Source organism: Asterias amurensis, chromosome 6 (assembly GCF_032118995.1).
Source record: "Asterias amurensis chromosome 6, ASM3211899v1".
Taxonomy (NCBI): Eukaryota; Metazoa; Echinodermata; class Asteroidea; order Forcipulatida; family Asteriidae; genus Asterias; species Asterias amurensis.
The window spans coordinates 16,919,526-16,938,338 of NC_092653.1; the positions used below are offsets into that span (position 1 = coordinate 16,919,526).

General features: G+C 38.3%; 2 protein-coding genes across 3 annotated transcripts in view; one reads left to right on the forward strand and one right to left on the reverse strand.

Moving 5' to 3' along the window:
* LOC139938552 (malectin-like) overlaps positions 1-18,813 on the reverse strand; it is a 61,295-nt gene that overhangs the window by 42,411 nt on the left and 71 nt on the right. Inside the window, exons 2-3 of one of the 2 annotated variants that reach the window (XM_071934124.1) lie at positions 18,152-18,500; positions 17,133-17,312 (exon numbers count right to left, since the gene is read on the reverse strand). In XM_071934124.1, coding sequence (XP_071790225.1) covers positions 17,133-17,312; positions 18,152-18,499 — 528 coding nt within the window. In that variant the 5' untranslated portion in view covers position 18,500. Of the gene's footprint in view, positions 1-17,132; positions 17,313-18,151; positions 18,633-18,813 lie in introns of those variants that run through there. The other variant, XM_071934123.1, reaches the window with a different exon arrangement.
* On the forward strand, positions 1,339-5,499 carry LOC139938548 (uncharacterized). The gene is made up of 2 exons (XM_071934118.1): positions 1,339-1,460; positions 3,027-5,499. The coding sequence occupies exon 2, from the start codon at positions 3,047-3,049 to the stop codon at positions 5,054-5,056; it is 2,010 nt and encodes a 669-aa protein (XP_071790219.1). The 5' UTR covers positions 1,339-1,460; positions 3,027-3,046; the 3' UTR covers positions 5,057-5,499.

Here is an 18,813-nt window from a genome sequence, read left to right on the forward strand (position 1 = left end):
ACCATCAGACAGTCTACAAATACAATGTATAGGTGTGCTAAAAGAGACTGCATGTCTAGCCTGGGAGGGTAGCACAATAAGCAATGGAAAACAAATTAAACAAAAAACAAGTCAATGAAGAAAAAAAACTTCATTGCCTTGGTCAATGCTACAATTGTATGATACTGTAGTGGGTACAGTCAATGATCTCGACAAAGCACAAAGCACCCACAACAACTTCTGTGGGTGCCTCTTTAGTTTCAATGAATGTTTAAAGGCAAAATATCGTCAAGCACTGCCAGGAAAGCAAGTTGTACTGTGTAAATGTTGAATACAGTCAACAGTTTTTGGAATGTTTTCTCATCGACATGCTTGACTGATTGGGGGAGTGAGGGCAGTCCTGGCAGTAGGGTGGGCACTGAAGGGTGTAACACGGAACTATGAAAAGGAGGGTGCACCAACTAAACAAACTCCTAAAGCAACCAATGCTAAATGATACATATTAAAAAATACCCAGCCTCTTGAAAACATACATTTCCAGACGATTAAGCTTTCAGAGTTTTGGTGGGAATAGAATATGCTGAGTTCCCTTGATGGGAAAATTATCTATAGCAAACTAAACAACAAACAAACAAGTAAACAAGTAAACAAGCCTACAAACAACAAACCCTTTTTATTTTACTATCACTACATCAGCAATATTCTAGACCACAAAACTGTCTAATTACTTACAGACAAAAAGTGTTGGACATAAAGTGTACAATAAGTGCATTTATAAATTCCTTGATTTTATATTCTTGATGGCACCATGCAGCATGAGATCATTTGTATGTCACAATAAATGTTTATTAATCGTAACAAAATAAATATCTGACAACAGAAAGATTTTGTTTGGTTTATAGTAATGTAACAACGCACAATGAGTTGTCAGTAGTCACTTATCCATGAAAACACTAATGGAGACCCAACACAAACACACATTGTACTTTGTACACTCACTTGTAAAACAGTTGTTATGGTTATGGGTTACTATAAATACAGGCCTGGAATGTCATCTTTGAGAGGGCAAGGCCCTTTTCATTTTGTAAAAGGCACTTCCATTCCATTGGAAAAAGTATATGGGAACCTTTTATTTGAAAGGGGCACCAAGGCTAAGACTAGAGAGCAATAGATGCTATGGCCTCCACAGCCCTTCCAGGTCTGTGGAAACGATAGGCGTAATTGTATTGTATACATGTATACTACACTTGAAGGTGACATCATTGGATCTATAAATAGAAAGGGGAATTTTCTTTCAGGGAGTGATGAGCAATAATGCCAACTACAGTGTACATGGTACTGATGGACTAGTGCATCAAACAGCACAGACCCAGCACTAACAGTGTACAATAACCCAAGACAGAAGTCACAGCTTTTGGGTGAAAACTGATGAAGAAAGACCTTTAACAACACCAAGAAATTGCTTGAAACCTTACACAATCGTAAGTACTTGTTAGTCCATGAACTGTAGGGACAATTATTTAGACTGAGGTCAAATAGTTTGCATATGATTGTTGGCAAAGGTATACAATGTCACTGCCTTTGTTATCTTTTGTTATAACTTTTGTTATCTTCAGAACCCCTTACGAGCTCCTTCCACACTAAATGAATATCCCAGAAAATTCCCTAGAAGATTTACTTGGCCTTTTCACACACTTGAAATTCCTTGGGAAGGGAAATTACTTTGAATTTTCATAACTCAAGCACGAATGACGTCATCATGACGTAACTTCAACGGTTTCTTCTCCTAATGAATTAACTATGTGCGAAATTTCAAGTTCATACAACCTTGGGAAAGGTGTTTTTGTTAGGGGACAAAGAAGATTCAAAAGAAGAAGAAGTATTAAGAAGTAAAAGTCTGAGCAAAAATAAGAGGTGTTCCGGGCTGTTGGCCCGAACACCTAATAATAAAAACAAGGCTATAATTTTGACACAACATGGTGTGCTGTAGTACAGTAGCCCCATAACACTGACCCCCCCCCCCCCCTAAGTGCAGCAGCAAAACAATTGAGTCGTAGAAAATGTATTTGTTAAACATGTTTTTATGATTGTAACTCAACAAAAAGGCAATACATACATTATGAATGTATTAAGTGTGTCAGGAAGTTTTTGTTGTGTGCAAAGGAAATTGCAGTTATTGCAGGCAAACATCTGTAGAAATGTTCACCCCACAACAGTAGCCCCTTAACACGTCATTCACAGAATGGTTAGTCTGACCCCCCCCCCCCCCTAAGTGCAGCGGCAAAACAATTGAGTCGTAGAAAATGTATTTGTTAAAGATGTTTTTATGATTGTAACTCAACAAAAAGGCAATACATACATTATGAATGTATTAAGTGTGTCAGGAAGTTTTTGTTGTGTGCAAAGGAAACTGAAGTTATTGCAGGCAAACAACTGTAGAAATGTTCACCTCTCAATGACCATACTTAACAAGTTTAAGCGTTACATTAGCCCAAAATGTCGGACCCTAGTTTCTAAAAGTACACTGTATAGCTACCTGCTTGTGGGTGGGGTTAAGCCAACCCCCGGATTTGCATCTTGAGTGTATTTCCCGAGAAAATAGCATCAATTAGGAAAAACAAACATGGGGAGGTGATGGGGTTACAAAAAAATTAAGGAATTTACTTCTGGTTTTTTTTCTGGGAGTTGTTTTTGTAGTTGAAAGGGGCTCATTTAATTATTTAGTCAAAAGTTCTTGCCTTTCTGTTTTTCTTTCTATTGTTTTTTCTTGTTTTGACCCTGGGATGCTTAAAGCACTCAATATTCAAACTATAATAACTGTCTGGCAAGCTGTTTCACAATTAAATGTGTAACTATTGAGAATATCATAGAGTAAGGATAGAGGTGAGAAGATGAACAATGCAAAATTACGAACAAAATGTGTAAGAACACGGTTCCAGCACCTTGTCTTTTGCGCAAGTACAATCACCTGAAATCATAACACATTGAAAGATACAATATGAGTAGATTACTAACAGTATACTTAATTGATATTTTTGCACCAACAGGGAAAGATCGTAACAAGCTCATGTCAAAGATGGCTGCCAGTATCACAGTCCATTCAGTGCTTGATAAGATCAGTAAGGATCATCTAGAATGTCCAATATGCACCAATCGCTTCATCAATCCAACAATGCTAGATTGTCTACACAGCTTCTGCTTCACATGCCTCAAGGAGCTTCAACAACAAGATCCTAACAACTCCATCCTACTGTGTCCTCTGTGCAGAAAGAAAACAACACTAGAAGATAACAAGGTTGACAGTCTACCTAAGGACTTTAAACTCAATGCCCTGGTGGATGAGTTTACTGTTCAGGAGCAACTCATGGAGGGTCATGGGTCAGAGGTCAAATGTCAAGCCTGTGAACATGGTGAACGAGATCATACCGCTGTTTCTAGATGTATTGACTGTGAACATTTTCTTTGTCAAGATTGTCAACAAGCACATCAGCAATTGGCTATTTTGAAATCACATCAAATTTACACACTTGCTCAACTGCAATCAGGTGTAGTAACCTGCCGCAGTAAAATCAGGGAGTACATTCCAAAGTGTGGCAAGCACAGTGATCAGACTCTGAACATCTACTGCAACACATGCCAGAAGTTAGAATGCACAACATGTACTGTTCTTGATCATGGAAATCCAAAACATGACCTTATTGGTATACCTGACGCTTTAGACAAATGCAAACAGGAAGTCGCAGAGCTGGTTGCAAAAGCTGAGAAGTGCAAGGTGGATATTCAAACTGCCATGGAACAAGCTAGTGAGTCTCGCAAGAAACTGGAATCTTCATATGCTGAAACCAATATGAAAATCTCCCAGAAGGCTGCCAAGGAGAGAGCAAAGATCACCGAAGAGGAAAAGCAGCTGAAGCAAGAGGCAGAGAGTGTTTACAAAGACAGAGTCCAGACATTTGTAACTGCAGAGGCAACCAACACAAAAGAAGTGACCCAGGTAGAACACAAGCTGGATGAAGTGAATCAGTTCATGACCCAAGCAAGTTCTCATGAGATTCTGGATTTCAAGCTGAAACTTATAAACAATCTTGATGAACTGACTAAGAAACAGGGTGAGATTGTGTCTGACAGGCTTTCCTTTCTTGAGTTTGAAGAAGGTAAAAGGTCAGTGGGAAGACTGGTACTGGGAGATGATCAACAGGCTAAAGCAGAGGCTCAGGCCAAGGAACATGAACAAATCCATACAAAACAGGAGTGGAATCTGAAGGAAAGTTACAGTCAATTTGGCTCCACAAAGTTAAACAATGCAAGGTCTGTTACAGCTTTCTCAGATAATGAATTAGTAGTATTAGATATAGGACACAATGCATTGTTTGCATTAAAACCTCAATTAGCAGCAGACAAATCACAATCTACTCACTGCCCACAAAGATTAAACCTCAAAGGTCTTACTAAACCAACAGCACTCACTGTGGACAATAATGATCACCTGTATGTGATTGACATTCTAGAAGTCAAGGTCTTTAACAGGAAATATATGCCCCATCGTCAGTTCCAGCTAAGTGTCAAAGACTTCTTCTCCCCATCATGCCTTGCAGTGGATGAAAACAATCTCATAGCAGTGGGTTATTCACGAGGGCAGTGGATCTCACTCTACAACCCTGATGGATCACTCATCAGAAAATTCTCTACTCCAGTAAATATAGACTCCTTGACTTTATACAAGGAGAGGATTATCTACAGCAGTAGCATTGGTAACCATTTACACTCAGTTGATTATCAGGGTGGAAAGGTGTTCTCAGTAGATACTGATCAGTCTGAACGATCCTATGGTGTGTGCTGTGATAAAGATGGAAGTATCTTTGTTGCTCAATTTAATCAGACAAGACACAAAAATAGAACATGTCAGTACAGTCCTGATGGCAAGTACATTGGATGTGTCATTAAGGATTGTGGTGATGCCTATGACATCACATTCACACCATCTGGCAATCTTGTAGTGGCAGCAAAAAGATCAGTAAACATCTTCCAAGTTGTTTCCCAGTACAGTAAGACCTCACTTTGTAACATGCTAAAGTGAATGAACCAAAGCAACTGAACCAATAATATCATGGCATGCACATTATGCTAGTTCACGTAAATGTAGCTTTGGTTTTACTGGAAGTGAACACTGTAGATACCTACATTATTTGACTTAACAGAGAATCTGGACAATTAATTTCCTAATCCTAAATACAACGTTGAAGAGCATCCACAATCTCAAATGTCTGAAGCCAAAGGCAAAGGAGGCAATATGGCATTATGTACTTAACATTGTTTTAGAACAAAAAGGTTGTAAATCTCCTAAATTACTCTTTAAGTTACGTGAAATGCTTGCAAAAGGTTACGTCACACTAGAAACAAAAAATGAACAAAAAATAATAAATTGAGGCTGAGATATGATGTTGTTCCACTTTTATGCCAGATACAAATTTGTTGAGGAATCCTGATTAAAGGAACACGTTGCCTTGGATCGGACGAGTTGGTCTATAAAAAGCGTTTGTAACAATTTGTTATAAAATGCATTGGTTGGAAAGATGTTTTAAAAGTAGAATACAATGATCCACACAAATTTGCCTCGGAATTACATGTTTTTCCTTTTACTTTGCAAACTAACACGGTCGGCCATTTATGGGAGTCAACAAAAAATTTGACTCCCATAAATGGCCGACCATGTTAGTCGACGAGGAAAAAGGAAAACCGTGCAATTTCGAGGCATGTTTGTGTGGATCATTGTATTCTACTTTTACAACATCTTTCTACCCATATGCATTTTATAACAAACAGTTACAAACGCTTTTCATAGACCAACCCTGGCTAGCTCAAAACAGCCACATCGAGGCATTGAGTGCACCATATATCTCACACCATGCATGCATGCACACAGTATAGCCTGGGTGGGTGGCGCAATAGTGCACTTGCAAAACAAACTAAACAAAAACAGATAAATAATGGAGAAGAAAAAAAAAAACCACCAATGCCTTGGTCAATGCTACTGTAGTGGGTACAGTGAATGGTCCCGCCATGATTTTAGCACAAAGCATCCACAACACCATCAGTGGATGCCTCTTAATTTTCAATGATTGTTTATTCAGGCAAAATATCACCACGCACTGCCATGAAATTATACAAAATCCAAGGCTTGTAATGATCTGAGTAAATGTTGAAATGCAGTCAACCATTTGTGGAATGTTTTCTCGTTGGTAAGAAAAGGACAACACAAGAAATAATTCAAAGAAGTACATTCTTATGTTTCTATGAAATTTATTAATATTAAAGCATGGGGAAAATGCCGCAAACAAAACCCAATTGACATACTTGATTGATTGGGGGAGTGGAGCAGTAGGGTGGGCGCTGAAGGATGCACCAACTGTATAACAAACTCCCATAGAAACCAATGCTAAATGCTTACAAAATACTTAACAAATGTTTAGGCCCTAATGTCTCTCAGCCTCTTAAAGGAACACGTTGCCTTGGATCGGTCGAGTTGGTCTTTGAAAATCGTTCTGTAACCGTTTGTTGTAAAATGTATATGGTTAGAAAGATATTGTAAAAGTAGAATACAATGATCTACACAAATATCCCTCAAAATTGCATGGTTTTCTTTTTACCCTGTCGACTAACACGGTCGGCCATTTATCGGAGTCAAAATTTTGACTCCCATTAATGGCCGACCGTGGTGGTTCGCAACGTAAAAGGAAAACCGTGCAGTTTCGAGCGATACACAAACAAATGTACTTGTGTGGATCATTATATTCTACTTTTAAAACATCTTTCTAACCATATGCATTTCATAACAAACGGTTTCAAACGCTTTTAATAGACCAACTTGTCCGATCCAAGGCAACGTGTTCCTTTAAAAAACAAAAAAAATATTTCCAGAAAAATAAATGAGCTTGATAAGATTTCTGGTGGGACTAAAAACACTTCTGCTGTTGATGGCGCGCGTCACAATGTCAATGCTTTGACATCATGTCTGGGAGTTTTCTTTGTTATACCTCTAGCTGCAACAATTACAAAGCGGCTATACAAATTGGAGCTCCCAACTATGACGTAACATGAGTGATTTTGTAACGGCGCTTTTTGGGAATCTTTCAGAAAAGCGCTGGATAAGGGTATTCAAAATGATTGTTTATTTTTACACGATTAAAATCTATTTATAGTCATACAGATATGACTTGATTTCCTTATTGATTGAAAACATTTTAAATGAAATTCAGCAAAGTTCACGACTTGACATTTTCGTTCAACAGGTCTCTAAATTCACTATCAGCACTTCTGGACAAAGTGGCTTCTTAAGTATCGCGCATTATCGGTCACTCAGTGACGCTGTACTGTACAGTTTTTCTTGCAAGGTATCTGTGGGATTACATTTGAATTACATAATGGTGGTTTACAATGTGCTGTATGATGGTTTACAATGTGCTGTGGCACAATATGCTGCTGATCAGACCCTTCTCTTCAGGACTAGTGCGCTGGGTCCTTTAATGTGCATTACACACACACAAGACCAACAGCTTTATGTCCCATCCGAAGGACGCAGCAATAATAGTGTAGTGTCTCGCCAAAGGACACAAGAGTTGCGACACTCGAACCCACACTCTGCTAAACAGAAACACCAGAGCTTGAGTCTGGTGCTCTTATCTCGGCCACGACACATCACTACATATACTGTATGTACTCAACTTATACTATACAATTTCTATTTTCAAGTTCTTCATGGCACCAGCTGAAGGGTGCCATGAAGAATTTGAAAAAAGAAAAGATAATCTGTACATGTCACAATAAAAGTTTAACAAATAATCCTTTTTTTAATGCATTCTGTCAACAGATGGCTGAAGAAAGCAGCGTTCTCCCTTAACAGTGGTCCTTAAAAGTACCTTTTAAAACAGTAGAGGACCTGTCAGAGTTCACTCTAGGTGGTCCAGCTGGCTAGTTTAATTTAAAATGGTTTAAAAAGCTTCTTTATTTCATTTGAAACATGCTTCCATTTTTTATGGCCACAGATCTTTTTCTTCCGTCGCATCGTTTCTTGGAATAGTCTTCCTGTGCATATTCGCCAAGCTAATTCTTTACAATGTTTTAAGTCCCTGTTGAAAACTCAATTGTTTAAAGCTGCTTTTTTGTAATTTGCTTATTTGTATCTTTTTCTCATTGTTTATTTTATTGTTCTCTTTATGCCCTTAGAGGCTTTTTGCATTAGGCGCTCTACAAATGTCTTGTTATTATTATTATTAGTGTAAAAGGTGATGAACTAGTGAAGTGCCAAGCTACATGTATAGTATAAACTGGTCCTGTTGGCCAATGGCCAGTCACTTCGAAATTTAAGGGATAACTCTGAAAAGATTTTGGTTGCTATGGGAACCTTTTGAAAGGGCGCGAAGGCCAATACTAGAGGCAACAGAGGCGACGGCATCCGCAGCCTCCATCATTCCAGGCATGTACATACACACTTGTACATTGCACATGTACAGTGTACAAACTTACATGTACATCATGCGCATTACGCGTACGTGCATTACACTAACTGTCATGAGTGTACGTAGGTACTTTGTTCATGTAAGGGCAAGGAAATTTATCTGTATGTCAATTCACTGCATATCTACATAATGAGAGAAACCTTGAGGTTGAATTGGAACATTTCAAGAGGCACCAAGGCAATAACCTGGGGCATGAAGGCAATTGAGTTCATTGCTTTACCATGCCATGAAACATCATACATAATAATTTGTACAATGTACAGTATTAACAATGTACAAAATGTAGGTATAAACTCCACTTTTTTGATGAAAATACTGATAAATACAAAGCAGGAAATACAGGAAATAAGTTTTCCTCTTTGATCCATAAACATGTAAATCCTTATCTCTTTGGTCCAGCAATTAGCGATGAAATTAACGAGTATCTTCAGCTATGCATGAACAATACACAGTACCTCCCATTGTTTATACTGTAAATATACGCCATCTGTTCCAGCAAAATTATCCTAGGCCTACTGCTTTGTTAACAGTCTGAATGCACACTCAAACTAATTGCGCCCTGCTCCAATCAAGGCATTGTTAAAATTTCATGTTGACATCTTGAATGATACGGTTATTGGTGTGTCACTGTCAAGCGCAGTGGACTCAAGCTCTAGTGTTTCTGATCTTAAAGCAGATTGCTGATCTTGACACTTGTGTCCTTGAGCGAGACACTTAACCATTATTAAGAGAAAAACTATAAATATAAATATAAATAGTAAGCTTGCGGGTACAACCATGAGTAAAATCTCTTTTGAAGGAGTGGTGGCTCTGAATAAAGCCGGTTAGGTCTCGACGTTTCAAACAGTATTCTCTGCTCGTCTTCAGGAGATTTTACTCATGGTTGTACCCACAAGCTTACTAATTATATTTATATTTGTTAGGTTTTAAACACCATTAAAACACCATTAAACCATTATTCATAAATAACCTAGACAGTTTCTCTACTCCTATTGGTGGAGAGCGCGTCACGTGGGGGTGTTTAAACGGTTGATAAAGACACAGGTGAAGCTGTTTAAGACCGACTGGCTTCCGCGTGTCGGGCACGCGCGCGCAAGATTATCACGCGGAATGCAATTCATAGCTATTAGTAACAGCACGTAATATATGTAAGTGCGTGCGCGTAATCTACTTCTAAGCGCGCGCGCGTACACACAACCCACGAGCATCAAACAGATTCTTCACAAAGTTTTTGAAAAACAATATTTCAAACCTTGAATTTTCAATTGTCAAAGTGTCTATAATTGTATTTTGTTTTTAACAGAAGGGAATTTATGAATGGGAATAAAAGAGTAGTGACTCGTTCTTAAATGTCCGTTTAAAACCTTGCAGGGTCGTTGCTGTGCGATAAAGGCCCTCAAACGACAAAGGCCCTCGCCTTTATCGCACGGCAACGACCCTGCAAGGTTTTAAACGGACGTTTAGGGCCTTTATCGCATGGCATCGACCCTGCAAGGTTTTAAACGGACGTTAAAGAACCCGCTACACTTTTCCCTTATTGCTTCATCCTTTGGATCGGGTGTATTGTAGAGCCCTAGGCCCTCTGTGTTGTGTAAACGGCATGTAAAAAGAAGAACCAAGATTGCGAAGAGATGGGCTAACAAAATTAAATCGTCTTTATCAGATCCAAAGTCAACTTTAGCACAAATTATTTCTGTTCAGAAACAGAGCTGGGTTTTGTTATTGAATATCTAGGCTTATCCAGGCTTTATACTCTTAGATTAGTAAAAAAAATACACAGTTATTCATGTTTTAATTAAATTTTTAATGTGCTCGGCATACAAAATGTGTACCTTCAGGACTGTACTTTTAAGGTTGTGGGTACTATTAGTAGGAGTACACACGACACAATTACCACAGATTTACAAACTTACATTGTACATGTTTTGAAGATAATGATAGTAGAAAGCTTCCCTTAAAATATTACTTGTTAAGGTGCTGTAGTTTTTTAAAAAATTAGTAAAACTATGTCTTGTTAATAACTGGTAGTATAGTTTTACATTTGTACATACAAAAATAATTGTTGTCTCACTGAGACGAAAATGATTTTTTTGCGACTTGTTTTACTCATTTCTCAAGAACTACTACAGCACCTCAGCAAATAATATTTGAAGGGGAGCTTTCTACCATCATTATCTTCAAACTGAGTAAGTTTAATGTAGTGAACATTATGCTTTGTGTTTTTAAAAACAAAGTACCCAAATCCATTATATAATTTAAGGGGATATAATACTTCCATGATATTTTAAGGGGAGCTTTCTACCATCATTATCCTCAAACTGAGTAAGTTTGATGTTGTGAACATTATGCTTTGTGTTTTTAAAAACAAAGTACCCAAACCCTTTACATGTAAATCAGTAAAACACTATGTAATTATTAATATTACATTTTTAATGTGCTACGCGTACATTTGTGCCTTCAGGTATACTTTAAAATGTAAACACTGTCTGTACATTCTTTAGGAACTAATATTGTTGCTGTGTAGTGCTGGGCCAATAGTGAAATTTGGTGTTCGGTTAACCGCTGGCCAACTGTTCGAAATTAACTGGATATTGAAATATTTTTCCCCCAGTAGTTTCTGTTCTATAGTGAGCGCCATGACCGCTAGAGGACGGTGTTTTTTTTTTTTTTTTTTTTTTTTTGCCGCTAGAGGGTACTGTTGTTTGTGGTTGTTCATTTGTGAATGAGATCTTGTGACCGTGTGTTGTACAGTATGTGCCACTCGGTTCATTCATAAAAATAACCGGATCTAAATTAAAGATGGCGATTTGTCTTTTCTTTTGATATCGTGACTTTGAACAAAAAACGTTGGAAATGTCATTGTTTTAATTTGTTATTTTATGCTGTTTTACATGCTGTCTTAATAGAAGTTTCATTCTTTAATAGAAGTTTCATTCCTATCGGTCGTCGTGCCGACGATCGCAGATAATACTGAATCCGGTTTCTTTGTTGTAATTAGAGGACTATCCTGTATATTAAAAGGTATTCGCGCCCCTTGCGGATATCCGGTTAGGTAAAAACAGTAGTCGCGGTTACAGTTAGGAAAAACTTTTCGCCATTAACCGGCTATTCAAATTATTCGCCCAGGCCTATTGCTGTGTAAACACTGTGCACTGTCCTGAAGCTGTAACTGTGCACTGTCCTGAAGCTGTAACTACAGCCCTAATGAATAATGCATCCAGTTGCCGATCATGCCCTATGGCATGTACATGAATGGCAAACACACATGATAGATTCACTCTGTTTCCAATAACCTGCAAAGGTTGCAAAGGGTCGAGTTCAGCACCGGCTTTGAATCGATGCGAGATTCTCTTTCTCTGAAAAGACCTTAATTGAATTCTGTATCAAGTTTCATAAAATTATCCGTTTTTGCCAATTTGCTGTTTTTTCTTTACATACAGTACATGTACATGTACGTGTACAAGTAGTTCTGAAAGTAGTTGGTTTTGCAAATAGTTTGTGTAGTTTAGTATATTAAAGGAGTTTGAATAAAATTCCTCCTCCACATCAACATTGCTATCGCGTAATACAACTGTATGGCACAGTCCAAAATAGTTTATAGCCATGGCCTGCGTTGCCACTGGTCTTGGCGTCCTTCAAAAGTTTTGCATTGACTTTAACATTTTCCAATGGAAGTGCCCCTTGCAAAATGAAAATGGACTTGCCCTTTCAACATGTTTAAAGATGAAATTCCAGGCCCCTGCTGGTTTAGTAAAACAATTGAGCTACATGTGCATTGTACATACATTAAGCCCTGCTGTCTTGAGAATATTCCCATCAATTTTGTGCCTTGCACTACAAAAGCATACATTCTCCTGAAGACGAGCAGAGTATACTGTTTGAAACGTCAAGACCAAACCGGCTCTTTTCAGAGCCAACACTCCCTCAAAAGAGATTTTACAATGGTTGTACCCGCAAGTCTACTATTCATTTTCATATTTAAAGTTACAATGTACTCTCATACAATTAGTGTAAAGTAATCGACAGATGCACTCTGCGTTCCATCATCCCCCCCTCTTGGGCTAGTCAATTTGAAAGCTACTCAGCCATAACAACAGGCCACATTAAAACCAAGAAGTACTCCTGGGGAATCTTGCTATATTAAGGCAAAAAAAAAAAAATATGTTTAGCATCTTGCCTTTTTGATAAAAGGAAGGCGGAGGACCTTTTTAATGTTGTTGTTGTTAAATGGCCGACACATTTGTTAAAGACAACCCTCAAGTAGCGACAAGGCTGTTTTTCAAATTTGCTTTTGTTTTTGTCTGAGATCGCTAAAATGTGTTGTATAATAGGGAGACCGCCAACGTACAGGGCTAGATAGCTCAGTTGGTTAAGTGCCGTCACGTTAAAGATGCTATGTCAGATTTTTGGCCCCAAACATTAAAAAATAGATTTGTGAATGGTATTTCAAAGAGTATCACCCGCTCTAACGAAAAAAAATTTAACTTTTACTTTTAATGGTCAGGAACCATGGCAAAAATTTAAAACATTTCTTGTAAAACACATAAGAATTGGTCATGTGATATATTGTCGGGATCCCGACAAAATTTTCAGCACTTTATTTTACTGCTACTAATAATTGGCGGACTTTTTCGAGCAATGACTCAAATGAAAGCTTGTAACTTTCTCGACCCCCATCACAATACCTATTGAATTTTTAAATCAAAATTTTGGGGTCAAATCGGCCAAAAATCTGACATAGCATCTTTAATCCGAAGGTCATTGGTTCGAGTCCCATACTAGTAAATTTTTCTTTATTCAACTCCCAATTAAAAAAAAAAGAATTGTAAAAAAAAAAAATTAATTAAAAATAAATAACAAAGAAAGCAGCCTCAAACATGTCTTTTTTTTGTGGCTTTACTCCACCAGGGCAGTCATCCCAATGGGACACTCATCACTATACTCTCGCTACAAGCTTCTTTGTGTGTACGGACACACCTGATCACGCTAACTCGGTATGACACAACTTGTCATTAGCTGTGACAGATTGCAGAATATCAGATAGCTTTAAAAGAGCCTGAATTTGAAACGATTGTGTTTCGTGCAGATGGAGATGAATCAAATTGTATTTGAAATGTTCTCTCCTGGAAAGAGATCATCGGGTTGAATTGCCAGGTTCAATTTATAACTTAAATATCAAAATTGTTACTGAATTTCTTTGAGTCTACCGTCGGAAGGCTTGGCAAAGTTACATTTGTACGTAGACAGATCCATGTACCTGGGCTTGCATTTGTGGCAAAAAAATCCATATGACTAGGCCCTACATGCTACAGGGCTTGCAGCTTATTGTGTTTACGACCAGAATCAAAATGAGGAGAACTTCCTGAGACGATTTACCATGCAGGAACTGTTTTTTGAATCGCACTGGGTAATGTTTTTTAAACATAAGATTAATTATGTTCTTCATTACCCAACAAAAATGAAAGTAGATCATACTAAAGTCAACATTGAAACATTTATCAATTTATTAACTCACTTCCCCTCAATATATTACACAGTAAAGTAGGCCTACATGTGTATGTGTATTTTTTATTTAACTGAATAAAAAAAGGCTTCAGGCCTGAAGTCTTTTAATATTTGAGCGAGAATTTACCTCTTTTTTCTCTCTACGTCAGAGAGAGCCGATTCTCACAATTTTTGATAATCAACAGCTCTCAATTGCTGTGTCCTAAAGGTAATGCGGGACGCTGAAGCTACATTTGTACATTGCCAGTAGCATGTAAGCGCAACCACATGGTCCATGAAGTGTGACCGATGACGTAAAAGGATTCAGTCCGACTAATTACTTTTATCACTTTATCAGGTCTGAAACTCATTCAGAAGATATGTTTCAAAGGATTATAATTTCCTACAGATATTTTGTCAGCTATTATCTTCCAGTATGCGCTAATCCACCAATCAGATGCTCAAACTTCTAGGGGGATAAAAACATATACTTCCTCTGTTTTATATACTACATGTACTTCCTCTGTTTTTATTACACATTGCGTATTGTGAGTAGTGCTGGGCGAATAGTGAAATTTTGTTATTCGGATACCGCTGGCCAACTATCCGAAATTAACTGGATATTCGAATAGTTTTTTCGCCGCTAGAGGGCGCTATTTTAAAAAATAAAAATTTAAAAAAAATTAAAAATATTTTTTTTTGCCGCTAGAGGGCGCTGTTCGTTTGTGAATGAGATCTTATGGGCGGATTGATATTAGTTTTAGACAGTGTCACTCGGTTCATTCATAAAAATGACCGGATCTAATTTAAAGATGGCGATTTGCTTTTTCTTTTGATCGTGATTGACTCTACGTGAAGGAAAACTTTTGTAATCTTTGAACAAATTACGTCAGAAATGTCATTGTTTTAACTCTTCACGGAGGTGAGCATAGTTAAATACTTAATATATGCTGTTTTATGCTGTCTTAATAGAAGTTTCATAAGGATTCAGACAAAACATTCATATCAGTTGTCGCCCGACATCCGCGGATATTAAAGAATATCCGGTTACTCGGTTGTAATTATAGAATTATCCGGTTTGTAAATAGGTATTCGCGCCCTATGCGGATATCCGGTTAAGAAAAAAAAGGCATTCGCGGTTACGGATAGGAAAACCTATTCGCCATTAACCGGATATTCGAATAATTCGCCCAGGCCTAATTGTGAGTGTCAATGCATCACTCTCCGTATACGGACAGTGCAAAAACTACATTCTAAACTTTGTGTGCGCGAAACAACGTTCTGAAATTTTAAACTTTGCGTGTTGCACGTGAGACTTGCACGTTTTCGGCCTCTTTGGATATGGGACGCAAAAGCGCTATATTTTTTCTGTATTCCACTCGCGCTTGTATGATAACTTATAATATAATTGACCTTGCATTGACATCATCTAGGCGCCATCTACATGTAAGAGGTAAAACGATGACGAAACAATAAAAATGCACAGATTTGTACATGGGGCACACAGATTTGGCCAATGAACGGCCGTCTTTATACTTGTACCTCTAGGTGAGGGCACCCTACTGATATGATATCATGTGCAAGGTCCATTTAACAAACCAAGTAAGGCCAAGTAAATTAAATATCATGTTACTCGTCCCTGCCACCTCTAAGTAGCCAACTCCCATTTTGGATGTCGCACCAATTTTTTTAATTTATTGTTAAATGTATAAAAAAAAAATTAAAAAAATGAAAAATCTATTTATCGGAGTCTAACAATTAGGCCTGGGCGAATTGTTCGAATATCCGGTTAATGGCAAATAGGTTTTCCTATCCGTAACCGCGAATGCCTTTTTTTTCTTAACCGGATATCCGCATAGGGCGCAAATACCTGTGTACAAACCGGATAATTCTGTAATAACAACCGAGTAACCGGATATTCTTTAACTATCCGAATATCCGCGGACGTCGGGCAACAATGGATATAAATGTTTCGTCTGAATCCTTATGAAACTTCTGTTAAGACAGCATAAAACAGTATAAATTATGTATTTTACTATGCTCACCTCCGTGAAGAGTTAAAACAATGACATTTCTGACATAATTTGTCCAAAGATTACACAAGTTTTCCTTCACGTAGAGTCAATCACGATCAAAAGAAAAAGCAAATCGCCATCTTTAAATTAGATCCGGTCATTTTTATGAATGAACCGAGTGACACTGTCTTAAACTAATATCAATGCGCCCATAAGATTTCATTCACAAACGAACAGTGCCCTCTATTGGCAAAAAAAAAAAAATTTTTTAATATATTTTTTTAAATAGCGCCCTCTCGTGGCGAAAAAAATTATTTGAGTATCCGGTTAATTTCGGATAGTTGGCCAGCGGTATCCGAATAACAAAATTTCACTATTCGCCCAGCACTACTAACAATCATTTCAAGGGGCACCAAGGCAATGACCAGGGGGCATGGAGGCGATCGCCTTTGTTGCCTCTGTGAAGTATCAGGCCTGAGTCTACCCTAACTTGACTGACGGACTTGGGGCCGATTTCACAAAGCAATGCAATTCAACACAAGACAAATTTCAGTATCACCATAGTGATTTGTTTTGTGACATCACACTTTACTTAGCAACTATGATTGATTTGTATTTATAACCAATCTAAGATCTTTGTTAAATCGGCCCCTGAGCGCTATTGTAGGAAGCCACTACAATATTGTTATAGCCATAGGAAGAGTTACATGTTACATGGCGTGTCATGGCCGAGCGGTTAAGAGCACCGGTGTGGCGGTTTCAACTTTCCGCCGTGTTCAGTTTTCCGAATGACCAAATACGGTAACATTACGTCAGGGGACACCTGCGCACAGCCAGCGAAAGAAGTCAATTGTTATATACTTAATTGAGTCCCGGAAAACTGAACATGGCGGAAGACTGAAACCGCCACACCGGATCAAGCTCTGGTGTTTGATCAGCAAAGTGTGGGTTCGAATCCCAGTTGTGACACTTGCTACGTAAAATTGGGGAGGTAGTGCTTTCTGCTCATCCGTATGGACTACCTGTTTCAGCCTGGCCACGGCCTCTGGAAAAAAAAAATTTTTGCCCACACCTTGAAGTGGCCTTCAGGCCTTGTGTGTCTAGCGATTTGCATAAAAAAAAAGAACATAGTACATACCTTGACAAACTCTATCAGTAGTTCTCCATCAAAGGTAGACGCTTCCTTTTGCAGCTTCAGCTTGCCTTTGGTGATTGTGAATGGAATGAGTTCGTCATGACCCGTACCCCTACCAGCGATATCGTAGATGTCTAACCCCGAGACAACAGTGTGTAGATCATTGAGGACAACATCAAAAACCTGTCAAGAGAAGTGAGATAATATAACATTCTATAGAGTCTAGCCACTGTGAACAACAAGCCTGGTCAAACTTAAAAGTATACTCCATGAGGGAAACAGTTGAATCCTGTTTGAGACTAATCATAAAGCAAACAGGCGTGAAAGTGTAAAGCGCTCTATAAAAAACTGAAACTTTTGCCAGAATCTACAGACAGGTAAACAAGTAAACAGGTAATACAAATGATTGAACCATGAGCAAATTGAACATTGTTACTGTATCCCTCCTCCATCAGACAGACTTGTTTTATTTTTACGATGGTATTTTCTGTGAACAAAATGTTTTTTTGGATAACTTTCCGTATGGCGCCACCAATTTTTCACTCATATTTACAAAAAGGGATATCTCATTGAGGTAAATTAGATACTATATTATTTCATATCGAGTGAAAAAGTGGTGGCGCCATACGGAAACTTTTCCGTTTTTTTTAAGAAACTACCCATTAATTTAAATAAAAGTTCAATAATGATTTATTATACATGTAAATTTCATTAGCAGTAGGCCTAGCTCGCTAGTTGCGATAACGCAACCCTCCTCCGGCGGCCATCGGGAGGAGGGTTGTTATCGCAACTATAACAATAGCACCCTGCATCATAGTTGCGATAACGTAACCTCCTGCCGATAACGTAACCTCCTGCCGATAACGTAACCGTCCTGCCGTCGGCAGGTTAATGTGCATCAACATTTTTGTCGTGTTCTGTTTTGTGTTAGTTTGTAAAGCACGTACTCCTCTATATAGTTTATAATTTGTCGTTATAAAAATATTTGTTTACTCAAGCCAAGACCCCCATGTTTCACAAACCTTTTGCCGGGATGCTGCAAACCAAACCTCGCAAAATTTCAACACAAGCACATAATCTCCATCTTCTTCGATTGCAGTTGTATAGCCGAAGGTATTCACATCATATCGCTCGGTCTGGTAGAGGATTGCATCTTGTGGCGGCACGCGCCCGATCACAGAAAGACTTTTTCCGAAGTCCGAGGCAACCCCAACCTCCAGCGGGTCACTCTCATATTCCACGCCGTACACATCCCGATGCGCGGGGCCGCCACAGTTGACGGCGAACACCACATCGGCAATGGCATTTGACGGTGAAATGCAGTGAAGGAAACATGTCAAGAGGACCGTGAAATATGTCAGATGTTTCATGCTGAAATGAAAGTTGGAAATTGGTATAAAATTCGGTCTATTTGACATTTTGTGCGGTGAATTAGCAGCAGTCACTACACAATCGGTCCCCGAGCGCTGCGTACGCATTGTACACACAGTGTATCGTGTTTGATCGTGGTTGGCCACATGTACAAAACGTTGACTTACAAAGACACTACTTTATTTGCGTAGCCCTTTTGTTATTTATTTAAAACTCAATTTATTACAAAATGTAACTTATTTTTTATCAGAAACTGCATACAAGTCAAGTTTTAATTTATTTTTGAACATTTTAAACAATATTCGAAGGCTTT

Bases quoted from the DNA above. Each gene is read 5' to 3' on its own strand.
- LOC139938548 (XM_071934118.1), top strand. From the start codon at position 3,047: ATGTCAAAGATGGCTGCCAGTATCACAGTCCATTCAGTGCTTGATAAG.